General features: G+C 31.5%; 3 protein-coding genes across 4 annotated transcripts; 2 read left to right on the forward strand and 1 right to left on the reverse strand.

The window, feature by feature from the left end:
* Nucleotides 1-918: 918 nt before the first annotated feature.
* LOC111423232 (chaperonin containing TCP1 subunit 7) lies at nucleotides 919-3,138 on the reverse strand. The gene is made up of 2 exons (XM_023056471.2): nucleotides 3,025-3,138; nucleotides 919-2,750 (listed from the first exon to the last, which is right to left on the reverse strand). Exons 1-2 carry the CDS (start codon nucleotides 3,028-3,030, stop codon nucleotides 1,125-1,127), a joined length of 1,632 nt encoding a protein of 543 aa, XP_022912239.2. The 5' UTR covers nucleotides 3,031-3,138; the 3' UTR covers nucleotides 919-1,124.
* A 912-nt stretch (nucleotides 3,139-4,050) lies between these two features.
* On the forward strand, nucleotides 4,051-4,562 carry LOC111423236 (gem-associated protein 6-like). Its single transcript, XM_023056477.2, has one exon. It carries the CDS (start codon nucleotides 4,083-4,085, stop codon nucleotides 4,545-4,547), a length of 465 nt encoding a protein of 154 aa, XP_022912245.2. The 5' UTR covers nucleotides 4,051-4,082; the 3' UTR covers nucleotides 4,548-4,562.
* Nucleotides 4,563-4,574: 12 nt separating this feature from the next.
* LOC111423234 (lipase member H-A-like) lies at nucleotides 4,575-9,568 on the forward strand. 2 transcript variants are annotated; one of them, XM_023056475.2, is made up of 3 exons: nucleotides 4,575-5,002; nucleotides 8,566-9,237; nucleotides 9,285-9,568. In XM_023056475.2, the coding sequence occupies exons 1-3, from the start codon at nucleotides 4,954-4,956 to the stop codon at nucleotides 9,506-9,508; spliced, it is 945 nt and encodes a 314-aa protein (XP_022912243.2). In that variant the 5' UTR covers nucleotides 4,575-4,953; the 3' UTR covers nucleotides 9,509-9,568. The 2 variants fall into 2 exon arrangements, with proteins under 2 accessions (XP_022912243.2, XP_022912241.2); XM_023056473.2 differs by lacking the exon at nucleotides 4,575-5,002 and adding an exon at nucleotides 5,282-6,280.
* The last annotated feature ends 5,599 nt before the right edge of the window (nucleotides 9,569-15,167 follow it).

Below are 15,167 nucleotides of genomic sequence, written 5' to 3' on the forward strand. Positions count from 1 at the left end.
AAATGTAAGTAAATAATTGGTTTTTGTATTAAATAGCTTTTATTAAGTGATTAATAATCCGAAATGAAATGAAAAATAGAATGTTAAAATCAAAATTGAATTTGATGCGTGCAAAAATGGTAATAATTATAAATATTAACGATCTGTCGAGTAGGAAACGGTCGTGATTACTTTTTTAAATCAAATCTATCCTTTAATTTAATAATAATTAGTTATACATTTTCTTTAGTTAAATTTACTAAGTTACTCTTTATAAATCTTATTAAGGCTTTTAGTTGATTTATTAACTCAGCGGATTTATTGAAATAAATTATGTTATTCCTTAATTAATTTAATTCGTACTTTTGTTATATTTTTTAATTAATTAAATCAAAACGAATTCAAAATATAAACATAACCTTATTTGGTTTCTGTCAAAAAGATCTGACACTTTTTAATAGATGGAGCCACTTTTTAATGACAGTACAAATTAATAAAAACATAATTAATTGCTTTGCTACTTATTTTTTATTAATTTTGTACCCATATTAATTAAAAAATAATATTTATAAATTTTAGATCAAAAAATTGCACATTTCTTTCTATTATAAATATAATTTTAACGTTCTTAAGTTGCTCAATAGATGGAGTCACTAAAATATTAATACCTAAAAAATCTTAGAAATTATTATTATTAACTTTTTATATAAATTTCTTCATAAATAACATCTTAAACACTTTTCTATATTATATTTAGGAGAATTAAGTTAAGGTAAAAGATAATTATTTAATAAAGTCAAAATTACTCTAATTAACAACAGATGGAGCCACCAAAAATTATGTGTCAAAAATTTCATGAACAATTTTAGCAACAATTAATCTAAATCGTAATTATTCTAGGATATGTGAATATAATCTCAAATGTAAGTAAATAACTCGTTTTTGTATTAAATAGCTTTTATTAAGTGATTAATAATCCGAAATGAAATGAAAAATAGAATGTTAAAATCAAAATTGAATTTGATGCGTGCATAAATGGTAATAATAATTAATATTCACGATCTGTTAAGTAAAAAACGGTCGTGATTACATTTTTAAATCAAATCTAACCTATTTTTTTTTTAATTAAAGCAATTTTGTTAAATTCACATCATTGGTCTCCCCATTCCTCGACCCATTGGAGCTTGCATATCTCCAGCACCCGACGATTTATTTTTAATAGTTTCATCAACAGATAAAATCAAACAAGTCGCTTCACAAGCGGCTGTTAACGCGTTTATCTTAATAACTGAAGGTTCCCAAACGCAAGCTTCGTAATTATCGCTGATATCCTCTTTACTAACATCAACTCCATACCAACAATTACCTTGGGCGTGTTTTTGACGTAATTTATTCAAGATATTTGTCGCATCAAACCCGGCGTTATCACAAAGTTGTCTTGGAATTATTTCAAGGGCTTTAGCAATCGCTCCAATTAATAATTGTTCCTTTCCAGCGATGCTTCTTGAATGATCGCGCAACATTTTAGAGAGTTCCATTTCGATAGCTCCACCCCCGGCAACGATTGCGTCGTTTTTAATCATACGACGAACAATCATTATAGCATCATGTAAAGATCTTTCGGTTTCTTCTAAAAATTGTTCTGCACCCCCTCTGAGAATCAAGGTGCAAGTTTTTGCATGAGGACATCCTTTGAAAATATTATAACGATCACCCCCAATTTGTTTCTCTTCAAATTGAGCGCATGTTCCCAAAACTGAATCTTGAAGATCATGAACTGTCGTCATTATAGCCCCACCACAAGCTTTCATTGTACGTTTTAAATCTTCTTCGGGTACCCTTCCAGCACAAAACATGTCGCGGTCGGCGAAGAATTGAGTGGCGACGTCTCCGATGGGGAGTTTTGATAGAACAACTTGGGCCCCACTTTCGTGTATTTTTTGTAATTTTCCGTATAAAATGTTCCATTCGGCGTCGACAATTTTTTGGTACTCTTTAACTGAGTCTACGCGCACCTCGGCGTTATCTCTTTCAGCTTTTAATTCCAACTCGATGTTTAACATTGCGATTTTGCAATTTGTGTAAGTTTTCGGTTGCATTTCAAAACCGGCGTAAGAAAATGTTTTTTTAAATGCAACACCTTCAACAAGCAACGATTCTTCAAGAGCCCCACCTTGTACTTTTTTGATACCAATCATGTTTAAAGGTAATAAATCATCCAGTAATAAAACGGCGTCTACAACCATTTTTGAAAAGAAATCTCTTTGTTGGTGGATTAATTTAGAACTCATTGCTGTTGCAGCACATTTTTCTAATAAGCTACGAAACTCCTTTGTGTTGTCTTTACTGATTTTGATGGCAAGTTCATTGATTTTTTCTAAACATAACGTTAAGGATCGACGAACCGCTTTGATGATGATTCGTGGGTGGACTCCTTCTTCAACAAAAGGTTTGATTTGCTTTAGAAATTCCCCAGCTAATAAAACAACACTTGTTGTCCCATCTCCAACCTCAGAATCTTGAGATTTTGCTATATCAACCAAAGTTTTACCGGCAGGGTGGACAATATCAAGTAATTTCATTATAGTTGCACCATCATTTGAGATTGTAGCCCTTCCATTTCGATCTACAATCAATTTATCCATTCCACGGGGCCCCAAAGTTGTTCTTACAGCATCCACCACATTTTGACAGGCATTTATGTTGGAAACTAATTGTGGTTTACCTTGTGAGGTATCAGTACCTTCTTTTAATAGAAGAATTTGCGGTTGCTACACAAAAAAACATAAATTAGTTTTTTTATAGGTTATGTACGAAATTATAAAAAAAAATCTTAATAATTGAGTTTTTTTATGATAAAATAAATGTTGGTGAAGTAAATAGTACGATTACGTTCATATTTAAGCGAAAATTTAGATTTTTTGGGTCATGTGTTTAATGAAAAACCGGTAACGCCTTCTTTGAGGTTATGTCAATAATTAATTACTTTGTTATTAAGAAATTACTTAATTCTTGAGATGAATTTCGATAAAAATGAATACTTACCATCATTTTGAGACGATATTCTCAATTTCTTTTAAATTAATTCAAAGAGATTCGGAATATTCTAGAGAATCGATGTCAAAATTAATGTCAAAAGCACATCAAAAGGAAACGTGTGGGTTCGATATGAATTTAGCAACAAATCTCAAATTTTGCTTTAAATGGGGTCATACACGATTTTTTTTTTATTATATTTTCTGAAAGTTTGTATAAAAATATAGTTACCGTTATTTTTTTTTTTAATATTTTCGAACAAAATCATTGTTAAAAAAATTGTTGAAAATTTATGTACCCATTTGGGCTTTTAAAATTCCCGCGTTGATGACGTACGTATCCACCTTTGCGTCCCCTGCTCCCCGCTCAAATGCGAGAAAGAGACGAACGTCATTTAGGTTGTATTGAAAAGAGATAGAGTGTTTGTAGGTTATGTTTATTATGTTTTGTTCATGGATGTAATAGAGACACTCTATTACATCCATGGTTTTGTTTTGACACTGTCACACCGCAAGCGCTATCTAACGGACAATTTAACTTGTTTTAGGCAGTGCGGTTCCTACGTCACAGAAAAGCCGCGAAATTATTTCGTTTGAATATTTGCTATTTTTCACTTCAAATTACGCAAAATATAAAATTGATCAAAATATTTCTTTTACTTTGTGTTCATGCATATACTTGCATATATCGTTTGACGTAAAAATTTTCTCTAAATTTAATAAGTGTGTATGACCCCATTATTTTTCTTATCATAAAATTAAAATTAAATTAATTTTCTCAATTTCTTTTAAATTAATTGAAAGAAATATATAGTATATATACGATTCTAGAAAATTGATCTCAAAATTAATGTCAAAAGGAAACGTGTGGGTTCGATATGAATTTAGCAATAAATCTCAATTTTGCTTAATATTTATTTTATTTATTACAAAATTAAAATTAATTTATTAATTTTTATTTAAATTAAGTATCTAAAAATAAATCAAATATTAAAAATTAAAAAAAAAAAAAAACTTGAAATAAGAACTAACTTCACACATATAAAACATAACCTCAAATAACAAAAAATGGATGTTTTAGAACAACTTGAAAAATGTGATCCAATTTTTTTAAAAGATCTAACAGGAAAGTATGTAAGCATATCAACGTTAGATAACGATGTGCATAACGGTGCCGTTTACGTAATAGATCCAATTTCAAAAACGATAGTTTTAACTCAAATCAAAGACAATAAAAAGATCTTAAAAATAGTGATGTTCCACGCTTTAAAAACGTTTAAACTAACCCCGGATGCTGAGGTGGTGCGAGATACATTTATTGAAGAACCACTATTCGAGCGAGATATCGAAGAAAGAAGAATACGATTAAAAAATTGGTTTATAAAGAATTTGATTGATGTGACTGAAGATGGCAAGTTATTACGAATTCGTGATGATTTCAGTATAGGTCCTCCGTATACTATTTCACAGTGTGTAAGCAATAATGCGATTATTTTAGAAAGAATGATACAACTAATAGAAAGAATGCCATAAAATTATTTTAAATTATGTGAGTTTTATTTTAATTTTAACTTTTTACCATAATAAATCATAGGGTTAGATAAAGTAGCGCCATCTGTATGTAAATATCCGATGTAAATGAACGTTAATTGTAGTTCTTAGCGATAAACGCCGATTGAGGGCGCTACTCGCATCCATTAACGTCCGATTTATCGGTGAATCGTCGTTTTTTAATTTATTAAAACCGCTTCGGTTATCATATGGGTCTACCCGTTACAATTTTGTTTAATAATCGTTAATAACTGGCAAATTTTGCGCTTCTGTACGCACAACGGATCGTATTTAAACCGAAACGCAACGAAATGAAACCAAAAAGTTGAAATCAATTCAATCTGAACTTTTAACTACTCTAGATTGTTAGTTTACACTTTATTTAATAATGATTAAATGTATTTTAGTGTGTGTTTTGTGCTTTTGGGGTATTACAGGTTAGTATTTTTTTAATTTATTTTTGAATTTATTAATGCAACCCAATTTACATCTTTTATAGGAAACTGTTATAAAATTTGTTTGTGGTGCTCAAAAACCACATAAATCATGTAATATTAATAATAATAAATCATTTATTAATATATAAATTTATTTTTGGGTGGATTAATAAATTAATTTATAATATTTGATCGAAACGTCATTCTTGACGTCCTTAAAATATTTTTGACGTTTAAATGTCAAATATCATTTGTTAGTAATATTGTTTATAAGTTTATATTTTCATGTTATATCGGGAATTTCATATAACTCGCAATATATGAACGCAGTAATCATAGTTACGAAACTACTATAGTTCATTTTTTTTCTATAATACCTGGCAAATTGTTGTAAAGTTGGCAAAATTAACAGGGAGTTTTGTTTTATCATGTTTTGAAATAGATATGTCACATTGACGTTTGAGTTTTCGTTATTCAAAAAGAAAAGGTGCATAAAAAACGCTTTTACAATAAATATGTACTTCGTTAAAATCGTATTTATCTAAAAATTTATTAGTATTTTAACCTCAATTATTTAGTTACTAAAAGAAAATGTTACTAAAAATCAGGAAAACAACATAAATTTTATAAGGGTCCTAGATAATACCAACAGAAACCCTAACAAATTTACATTGACAAGTATTATAGAAAAAAAAACGAACTATATGTACTTGCACTGTCCAACATAAAATGTAAAGCCGTGTGTCCACTAGCAAGTCACTTGCGGAAGAACTTCTGCAAGTATTTGCTGAAGTGTTTCCACTCAAACCGAAATTTACGGAAGTCTGCTTCCAGAAGTAGTTTGTAGAAGTTATCACGACGAACTTGCTGCAAGAAATTGCAGACGTGTTTCCACACAATGTGAGTACAGCTTGCAGTAGTTTGCTTTTTTTACGAATGACAGTATAAAAATGTCTTGTGGCAAAATAAGATTGGCAGCTGCCATCGCAGCATATTTAATTAAAAAGAAGCAAATTAAAAAAAAAAAAACAAAAAGAAGTGTTTGGGTGAAAAATTGGGTGCTGCGGCGCGTTGATTTAAGTTTCCAAAATACATTACTTGAAGAATTGCGGACCGAAGACTCCATGCAATTGAAAAATTTCCTGAAAATATCTAATGATGATTTTGAATACATTTTATCTTTAATTCAAACAAGTATTCAAAAACAGGATACTAAAATGAGATTGGCTATACCTCCCAAAGACCGGCTTTTAGTTACTCTTCGATTTTTGGCAACAGGTAAGAAAAAAAACAAGAAAAACGATTATATATCCGTATTTTCTTATTCTTACCAAATTATCCTCAGTTTCTTTGGGTACATGAGATGACGTCATGTATTTCATGTCATTATAAAACTCCCACTTGCTAACATATACATCATCAGCACTTTGGTCACTTTTTTTTTCTTTTCTTTGTTTACTTCTTGACCAAACTGTGTTCGGAGGTTGTGCAATTTCCTTTTGACCTCTTCTTCGGGTGCGTCTATATCATTGGCTATTGCCTTTAAAGCATTTTGTTTTTTAATTTTATTCTTATAGTCTTTTGAGGACGTGTCCCATAATTCAGGATAACTTTCTTGTTTTTCAATTACCAAATGTGTTTTTTCACTACTCCAAACGAATTTATTTTTGTCCATTTTTATAAATTTTGAAAAGAACTCAAAAAAAAACACAAAACAAAACTGAAAACAGAAGAGAATACCACAAACCGTTTACTCACGTATACCCGACTTCTTCTGCAAGTCTTCAAAACACTTGTAGTTCACAGCAAGTCGTTCAAGTTACTTCCAGCAAGCAACAAACACGTGTTTCCACATAATTGCTGCAAGTAACTTCTGCAAGCCGTGATTTCTAATACGTGTTTACACGACAAAAACTTCTGGAAGTCGCTTCTGGAAGCAACTTCCGCAAGAAAACTTGGTAGTGGACACACGGCTTACATAGCTTAATAGTACAGGATTGGGTAGTTTTGTTTGGAAAAGGTGACGTCCTTATGATAACTCTCAGTTACCTTCTTAAGAGACGCACGACTAATCCCAAATGTTTCTAGGTCTAGTGTTAGTTCTAGTAACAGTACAAGTGTAAAACTAGAGCTAACACTATACCTAGAACTAGAATCAATTGGGTTTAGCTAAACGTCTCTTAAGACGGCTAAACCCGAATGATTCTAGTTCATGGTCTAGCGCTGTATAACAATTAAAACTAGAACTAACACTAGACGAAGTTTCTAGAGAAACTAGAGAAGTTTCAGGTTTAGCCGTGCGTCTTCAGACGCACGGCTAAACCCGAATGTTTCTAGTTCTAGGTCTAGTGTTAGTTCTAGTTTTACACTAGCACTATTGCTAAAACTAACACAAGACCTAGAACTAGAATCATTCGGGTTTAGCCGTCTTGAAAGACGTGCGGCTAAACTCGAATGCTTCTAGTTCTAGGTCTAATGTTAGCTCTAGTTTTACACTAGCACTATCGCTAAAATTAAGACAAGACCTAGAACTAGGATCATTTGGGTTGAGCCGCACGTCTCTAAAGACGGCTAAACCCAAATGTTTTTAGTTCTAGGTCTAGTGTTAGTTCTAGTTTTACACTAGCACTGTTACATTATACACAACTAACATTATACCTAGAACTGGAATCGTTTGGTTTTAGCCGCACGTCTCTTAAGACGGCTAAACCCGACTGTTTCTAGTTCTAGGTCTAGTGTTAGTTTTAGTTTTACACTACCATTATCGCTAGAACTAACACAAGACCTAGAACTGGAATCATTCGGGTTTAGCCGTCTTGAGAGACGTGCGGCTAAATCCAAATGTTTCTAGTTTTAGGTCTAGTATTAGTTCTAATTTTACACTAGCACTGTTACTATGTAGAACTAACACTATACTTAGAACTGGAATCATTTGGGTTTAGCCGCACGTCTCTAAAGACGGCTAAACCCAAATGTTTTTAGTTCTAGGTGTAGTGTTAGTTCTAGTTTTATACTAGTACTGTTATTATATAGAACTAACACTATACTTAGAACTGGAATCATTTGGGTTTAGCCGCACGTCTCTAAAGACGGCTAAACCCGAATGATTCTAGTTCTAGGTCTAGTGTTAGTTTTAGTTTTACACTAGCACTTTCGTTAGAACTAGTTGTTAGTGTTAGTTTTAGTTTTACACTAGCACTTTCGTTAGAACTAGCACAAGACCTAGAACTAGAATCATATGGGTTTAGCCGCACGTCTCTAAAGACGGCTAAACCCGAATGATTCTAGTTCTAGGTCTAGTGTTAGTTTTACACTAGCACTTTCGTTAGAACTAGCACAAGACCTAGAACTAGAATCATTCGGGTTTAGCCGTCTTAAGAGACGTGCTGCTAAACCCAAATGATTCCAGTTCTAAGTATAGTGTTAGTTCTATATAGTAACAGTACTAGTATAAAACTGGAGCTGTTTTGTATATTGCATCTTAAGTGAAATTCACTATACAACCAAATATACTTACAGTTTTCTGTAATTAATCTAATAAATAAATTATTTCCTTGTTTTAGATGGTTTAACAGTTTTAAATCGAACCCAAGCTATCCCGAGCATTTACTTTTACCTATACAACAAAGATTCCGGCGTAAATGGATTAGAATTTCGAATCGATAACATCAACACTGAGTTAATCCCAATAAAAAATATTAACATCGTTCTTATCCATGGGTGGACCGAGTCTCATACTCGCCCCCATTACCTTAAAATACGCGATGAATACCTAAAGAAATACGATTGTAACGTTTTCAGCTTTGATTATAATCGCTTAGATCAACAAGGATACACATATGCTAGAGAGATTGCACCGGATGTTGGTGAATTAATAGCTGAAACTTTAGTGTTTTTAAAATACTCTGGGAAATTAAATTTCGATCAAGTCCACGTTGTGTCTCATTCTTTGGGTTGCCACGTAGCTGGGTTTGTTGGAAAGAACGTTTTTAGATTATCGAATGAAAAATTAGCTAAAATAACGGCTTTGGATGCTGCTGGACCTAATTATAACGGTGCACCCCCGGAAAAACGATTAACCGGAACTGATGCTAAATCAACTGTTGTTATACATACGGATGGATTAATTTTTGGAGCTAATGAAAATATGGGAACGTTAGATATTTATTTTAATCCATTGAGACCTTTACAACCAGGTTGTACGGTTGCAGAAATTATTACAGATCACGGTCAAGGTAATTAAATAAAGTTTAATTAAATCAAGTTAATTTTTTCTTTGTAGCTTATTGTAATCATTGGATAAGTTATAAATATTTTATTAATACCATAAATAAACCGCAATATATCGCAACTGAATGTAGCTCGGCTATTTTTTATGTTTTTGGGCTTTGTTTTAATAACCGCCAGATTTTGTACACTGAAGATATTAATCCTGAAATTACCGGGACTTATTTTGTTTCTGCTGAATCTCCATTTGGAATTAATATTCGGAATGTTATTATGTAATAAGGTAAAATTAATTAAGTTAAAACAGGTTAATAATAAATAAAAATAATAAATTTTAAATTTCCCGCTTATTTTTTGATAACATTCAAATTAGCGCCACCTTTGTTAACCTCTCAATACTAAATCACGTAGCTGTCATTTCAACACCACCATCCAATATCTTAACGAAAATCATTAATTTACTTAAAAAAGGTATGTTAAAATTTTTTTAAACACCCAATCTAACGATTTATCTTCTTTTTAAGTGTTGTGACTTAATTTAATTAGTCCAAAATGGTAAAAAAAAAATCGTACTTCGGCGTACGTCGGATTTTATTCGGATGGTTTCGGGAAATCTGTCAAATAATGACAGACGACGATAACGAGGTTAGTAATTAGTTTCAATTAAGTTTCTTTTAACATTTTACGTTTAACTAATAGTTTAGAACGTTTTCTAATTGTTTTCTTCGCCGCTACTAAAATTGATTCAATTTTTAAACTGGTTCGAATTTGATTTCACTTGTGGTCTTTAATAAATAATTATTTTAATTCCAACAATGTTTACCTTGCGTTAAATAATCAGTTTGTGGTCCTCAAAAACCACAAATTCATCGTAAATTGATATTTATGATAGTTTGTTGGTTTTTATAAATATAATTTATAAATTTTTTTTTTTTGACGTTTTAAACGTCAAAATTCTTAGGTTAAATTAATTTAATTTATTCCATTGAAAATAACGAAATCGTCCCCGAGACGAGGGGATTATCTTATAATTAACATGATAATTAAGCGTTCTCTTACAATCGCCGATGGTGTCTCAGAGTTAACAATGGGACGGTAAGTCATAGTTTTTAAATGAAGAAGTATGTGAGAACCGTTTGAGGAGGCGCGATTTCAGTTACTTTCGAAGATCGTCTCTTAAAATAAAAAAAAACTTTCCAAACGACAATCTTCAATATCTACCGGGGTTCTTTTTCTTTTTGTTTCGTTCTTGTACTAGAAATACCGGCAATTCCGCGACGATACACAAGATGAAGAGCAAGTTAATCAAGCTATTACGATTTCTGTTCGTCAACGAAAGCACAACGGCTTCTCAACATACCACATCTCACTGTAGAGTCGACTGAAAAGGAATGACATGGTTTTAATGATGATTTTAAAAAGAAAGTATGTCGGGTTTTCGAAAAAAAAGTTTCTTATTTTCTTTTAACGAGATTTTTTTTCAAACAAATCATTTTTGAACCAAAAAATGATATTCTAAATTTACTCAATATAATAAACTTTAGTATTCCGATTTGAAAGTATAATTATTAAAAAGTACGTTGTGTGTATTACATAATAATAGCAATTTATTCGTGGTTTTTAAAGGATACAAATATTTCTTTACAAAAAAGTATAGACAAGAAGACAATCTGACCAATAGAACTAAAATCAGCACTAAAAAATTCGTCAAAGTTATAAAAGGCAATGGTCGTCAAGAATGTTACAACCGTACGTCTACAATATGGTCTTGTTTAATCTTTTTGTTACCTGAAAAACATGTTCATCCCATGTTAGCTTCGAACCTAAATAGATACCGAGATATTTAATAGATTTAGATTGATAGTTTGAATCAAGTTGACGAAGAGAGAAATACAAAACATGTGTTTAGACTCATTTATTTTAAGTTGATTGATGAAGAACCATTTTGCAATGCTTTCGTGTGATGGCACGATCTGTTGTCTCAAATTCTGTGAGAAGGCTGACACATTTAATGTCATGGTATCATACATTTTGTCTGCGTTGGCATACTTTTCGATAAATCATTGATAAAAATTAAGAATAATATGGGACTCAATACAGAACCTTGAGGTACCCCATGTTTATTGAAGACTAAGTTTTAAACTTTATTATATCACTTCACATGTTCAACCTTCCTAAATTCAAACTCATCATTAGTTAGTAATTGATTATTCTCTAAATAGCAAGTTATTTGCAAGTTTAAAATAATTTCAAATATCTTCCTAACTACAGGTATAATAGATATAAGTCTATAATTAGACACATCGTGTAACTTTTGCAATTTTTAGACAGTCTGGAAATACGGAAGTGCGAATACAATTGCTAATATGTTTAGCTAATGGAATATCCAAAATACATCAAAACTACTTATATTTTTTAGTTCTGCGATTACATCGCGCACTGTACCGTAAGAAACCCACTCAAAGGAAAAACACATCTCACCTAAATCATTAAATAGAGGAAGCTGGTCCGCGACATTCGCAAAAAATGGTTATGCTAGTCGTCTGTTCTCATCTTTGAATTGGGTTGCAGTTTCTAATTACTGTCCAAGTTGCCCTTTGTGTGTTATTTGAACTATTTATTCATTTGCTGTTAGTTTCTTATCTAATATATGAGTTAAAATTGATTAAATCCATGTTACCAGTGAAGAAACTATCTATGAATGGTCAAAAATGAAAGACAGTTTCAATGTACTTTAACTGGTTGTAAAATTTTAATTTTTCGTCTGACTAGTTTCGCCTTATAGGCATCTTCAGAGACTCTACATTGAGAAATATTTGTTTTACAATATTGTACTAATCCAAACTTAAACTAATTAAAAGTTTACAACAATTACTTACTCGTTAAAAATGTGAAGTTATATCCATCTTATCAAAAAATAACTATAGGATTGACAGATTATGTTGTAGAACATTTCTTAATTCCGAAATATGCCATAAAAATTAGTTAAACGTTTAAAATTAAAGACGAGCACGTTACAGTTTAAAATGGTTGAACTACGTCGTTGTTAAAAATGAAATGAAAACTCATCAAGCAGGTTTTGAGAAACAAGAAAAATCATTTTCAAGAAACATTTTTAACGAGTAAGTAATTGTAAACTTTGAATTTGTTTAAGTTTGGATTAGTACAATATTGTAAAACAAATAACAATTTCTCAATGTAGAGTCTCTGAAGATGCCTATAAGGCAAAACTAGTCAGACGAAAAATAAAAAAAATTTTACAACCAGTTAAAGTACATTGAAACTGTCTTTCATTTTTGACAATTTATCTTATCTAATATCCGTTTATCAGTTTTTTACATCATTATCAAACCAGTGAATCTTATTAGCGTCAAAATTTGTGATCTTATATATTTTAAATAAAATAACAGTCTTCTGTTTGTACTTTTATTAAAAAATGGATTATTTGTTTTTAATTCTACCGGTTTTGGTTCAATAGTAGAACCATCTTCAGGAACCCTCGAATTTCGTCAATTTATTTTTAAATCTCTTGTGATAGTTAACATGTTAAAAAATTCTTTTCTTCAATTCACAAGAACTTGTGTTTTTTACTTGTAGGGTATTAGCTGTTAAGTTCAAAGTTAGTGTGACAGGAATATGTGCGTGCGGGAATACGCACATTTTTAACATGTTAACTATCACAAGAGATTTAAAAATAAATTGACGAAATTCGAGGATTCCTGAAGATGGTTCTACTATTGAACCGAAACCGGTAGAATTAAAAACAAATAATCCATTTTTTAATAAAAGTACAAACAGAAGATATTGTTATTTTATTTAATGCTTTAAAATGGAAAGAAATAACGAATACAACAATTATATATTTTAGACTTAAGTGGAAAGCACACGTCAAGAGCAGTAGTTAAAAGATTTGTGAACTTCGAAAACTTGCTGTTTATGTATATGTTTGTATCTTCAACAAAGGACAAATTTATTTTTTCCACACACCTATAGACAGAAATATAGCAATCCATGTTCAGTAATGGGTGCTTAGCTTTTTGTTTAGACAGTAAGTGTATAATTTTATATTCAAAAGAAATTGCCTTATGATCAGAAATACAAGGATCAATAACAGCAACCCCATAAGCATCATGATTAAAAGTAGTAAAAACTGTAGCTTGATGGTTTGTTAGTCCCAGACCATAAAATTTACATAACTGGCACAACTGCTGTGTCTGACCCGTCCTAGCATGGAATAAACATGATGTGGTTGGAATTATCAGAAACCCACTTATTACAAAATTAACATATTTTAATTTGTTAATGTCATGCGATTGAAAATCCTTTTTACTTCATTTGTAGCTCTCTCAATTTCGTTTTAGCAAAATACCACCGAAATAACAAGACGGATAAGATTGATATGGGCATGTTTGGGAAATATGGCTTTATCCTGAATACATCAGCTATGCCTATAACCTAAAACGGATAGTGTTTAAATGTCTATGTACTACTGGTAACAACATATCGCCTGGAAACCACTGCGCTCATGAAAAAAAGTTCTAATAGGCACTTTTTTATGGTATAGTAGACGCCACGAGAGCTGGCAGTAAATCATCGTTTTTCGCTCTTACAAATGCCATACGTAGTTCACAAACCGCTAGAGAGTAATGTGTGTTAGAAAGAGATAGCATTAGTTTAATATGTCTGCTGTACAATTCAAATGGCCACGTTGAAAAAGTACGTCTGTTCTTCTAAGGGATGTAACTCTATAATTATAACCTCAAATCGAAACGTCTTGTGAGCGTTGTCATGAATCTCTTCTTTAGAAGGATTATTTCCTAAATTTCTACTAATTGTAATTAGCCCTGGTAAACGTGTAATGATATTATGCGATCTGGTTTCAGTGTTTCTTGTTGATTCAGTCGACGTCCACTGAAAACAATTTTTGCCACAATATGTGACTTCGTCGGATTCAGTTTCTCCTTCCACATCATTTGCTTCGAGATCCATCCTAATAGTCTCATTTCTGGGTTCTATGTCCAGGAAATCATCATCTGATTTGAATCATTACTATCCTCTAAAATATAGTCAGGATCCTGGTCGGAATCATCTGCTATTTCATTAGGTTCTTCGTCCGATAAATATAAACTTGTGCTATTAAGCAACAACTTCTTATTATTTAATTTCAAAATCTGGATCATTCAAATTTATTCGGGTATCATATCTACTAGGACCTGGTTTATCCATAGTTGCTAAACTAGTTGCTACTTTTGTTTAGTGTATATATGCAATTAGAAACACTGGTCTATAGGACCTCTTTACCGTAATTCGAAACAACTGGTTTCACAGACCTGCACGTTTCTAGAGTCTACTACTCACATTACACTGCACTACGACAAATCAAACTGTCTGCTGGAGCTATGTTTCGGGTTAAGGGTTAATCTAGACATCCGAGATCGTCAAGTATCTCGAATTATTACCGTAAACTAAATTTACATACAAAATAAAACAAATAAACGAAAAATTAGTGCACTAAATTTATAGGTTTTTTCAAAAATTTTCTGACTTTGAAATTTTACGTCATCGCAAAGAGAAAAAAAATCTATCAAATGAGCCTAACAAAAGGGTACATTGCCATTTAAGAAACTTCAAGTGTTATTCATTGCTCATTTGTTTTCTGAAATAAAAACAATTTAATGTTGTCTTATTATGGCAAATAAAATATTAAACAACTTTTGTATAAAATGTTTTTTTATAAAGTTGATACTTACCAAGATATACAGGATGTCCCTAAACACAACGTCAAGCGGGCACCGGATGGGAGGCCAACCCATACCTGTTCTGGTAAAAATAAGAAAAAAATTCTATGTCTTTTAGTTAAGTGGTAATAGACATATTTTTGAAAATGTTAAAAATCGGTCCCATACATCATATCTTTAGGTACTACGGTCAGAAATGT

Source organism: Onthophagus taurus, chromosome 3, assembly GCF_036711975.1.
Source record: "Onthophagus taurus isolate NC chromosome 3, IU_Otau_3.0, whole genome shotgun sequence".
Lineage (NCBI taxonomy): Eukaryota > Metazoa > Arthropoda > Insecta > Coleoptera > Scarabaeidae > Onthophagus > Onthophagus taurus.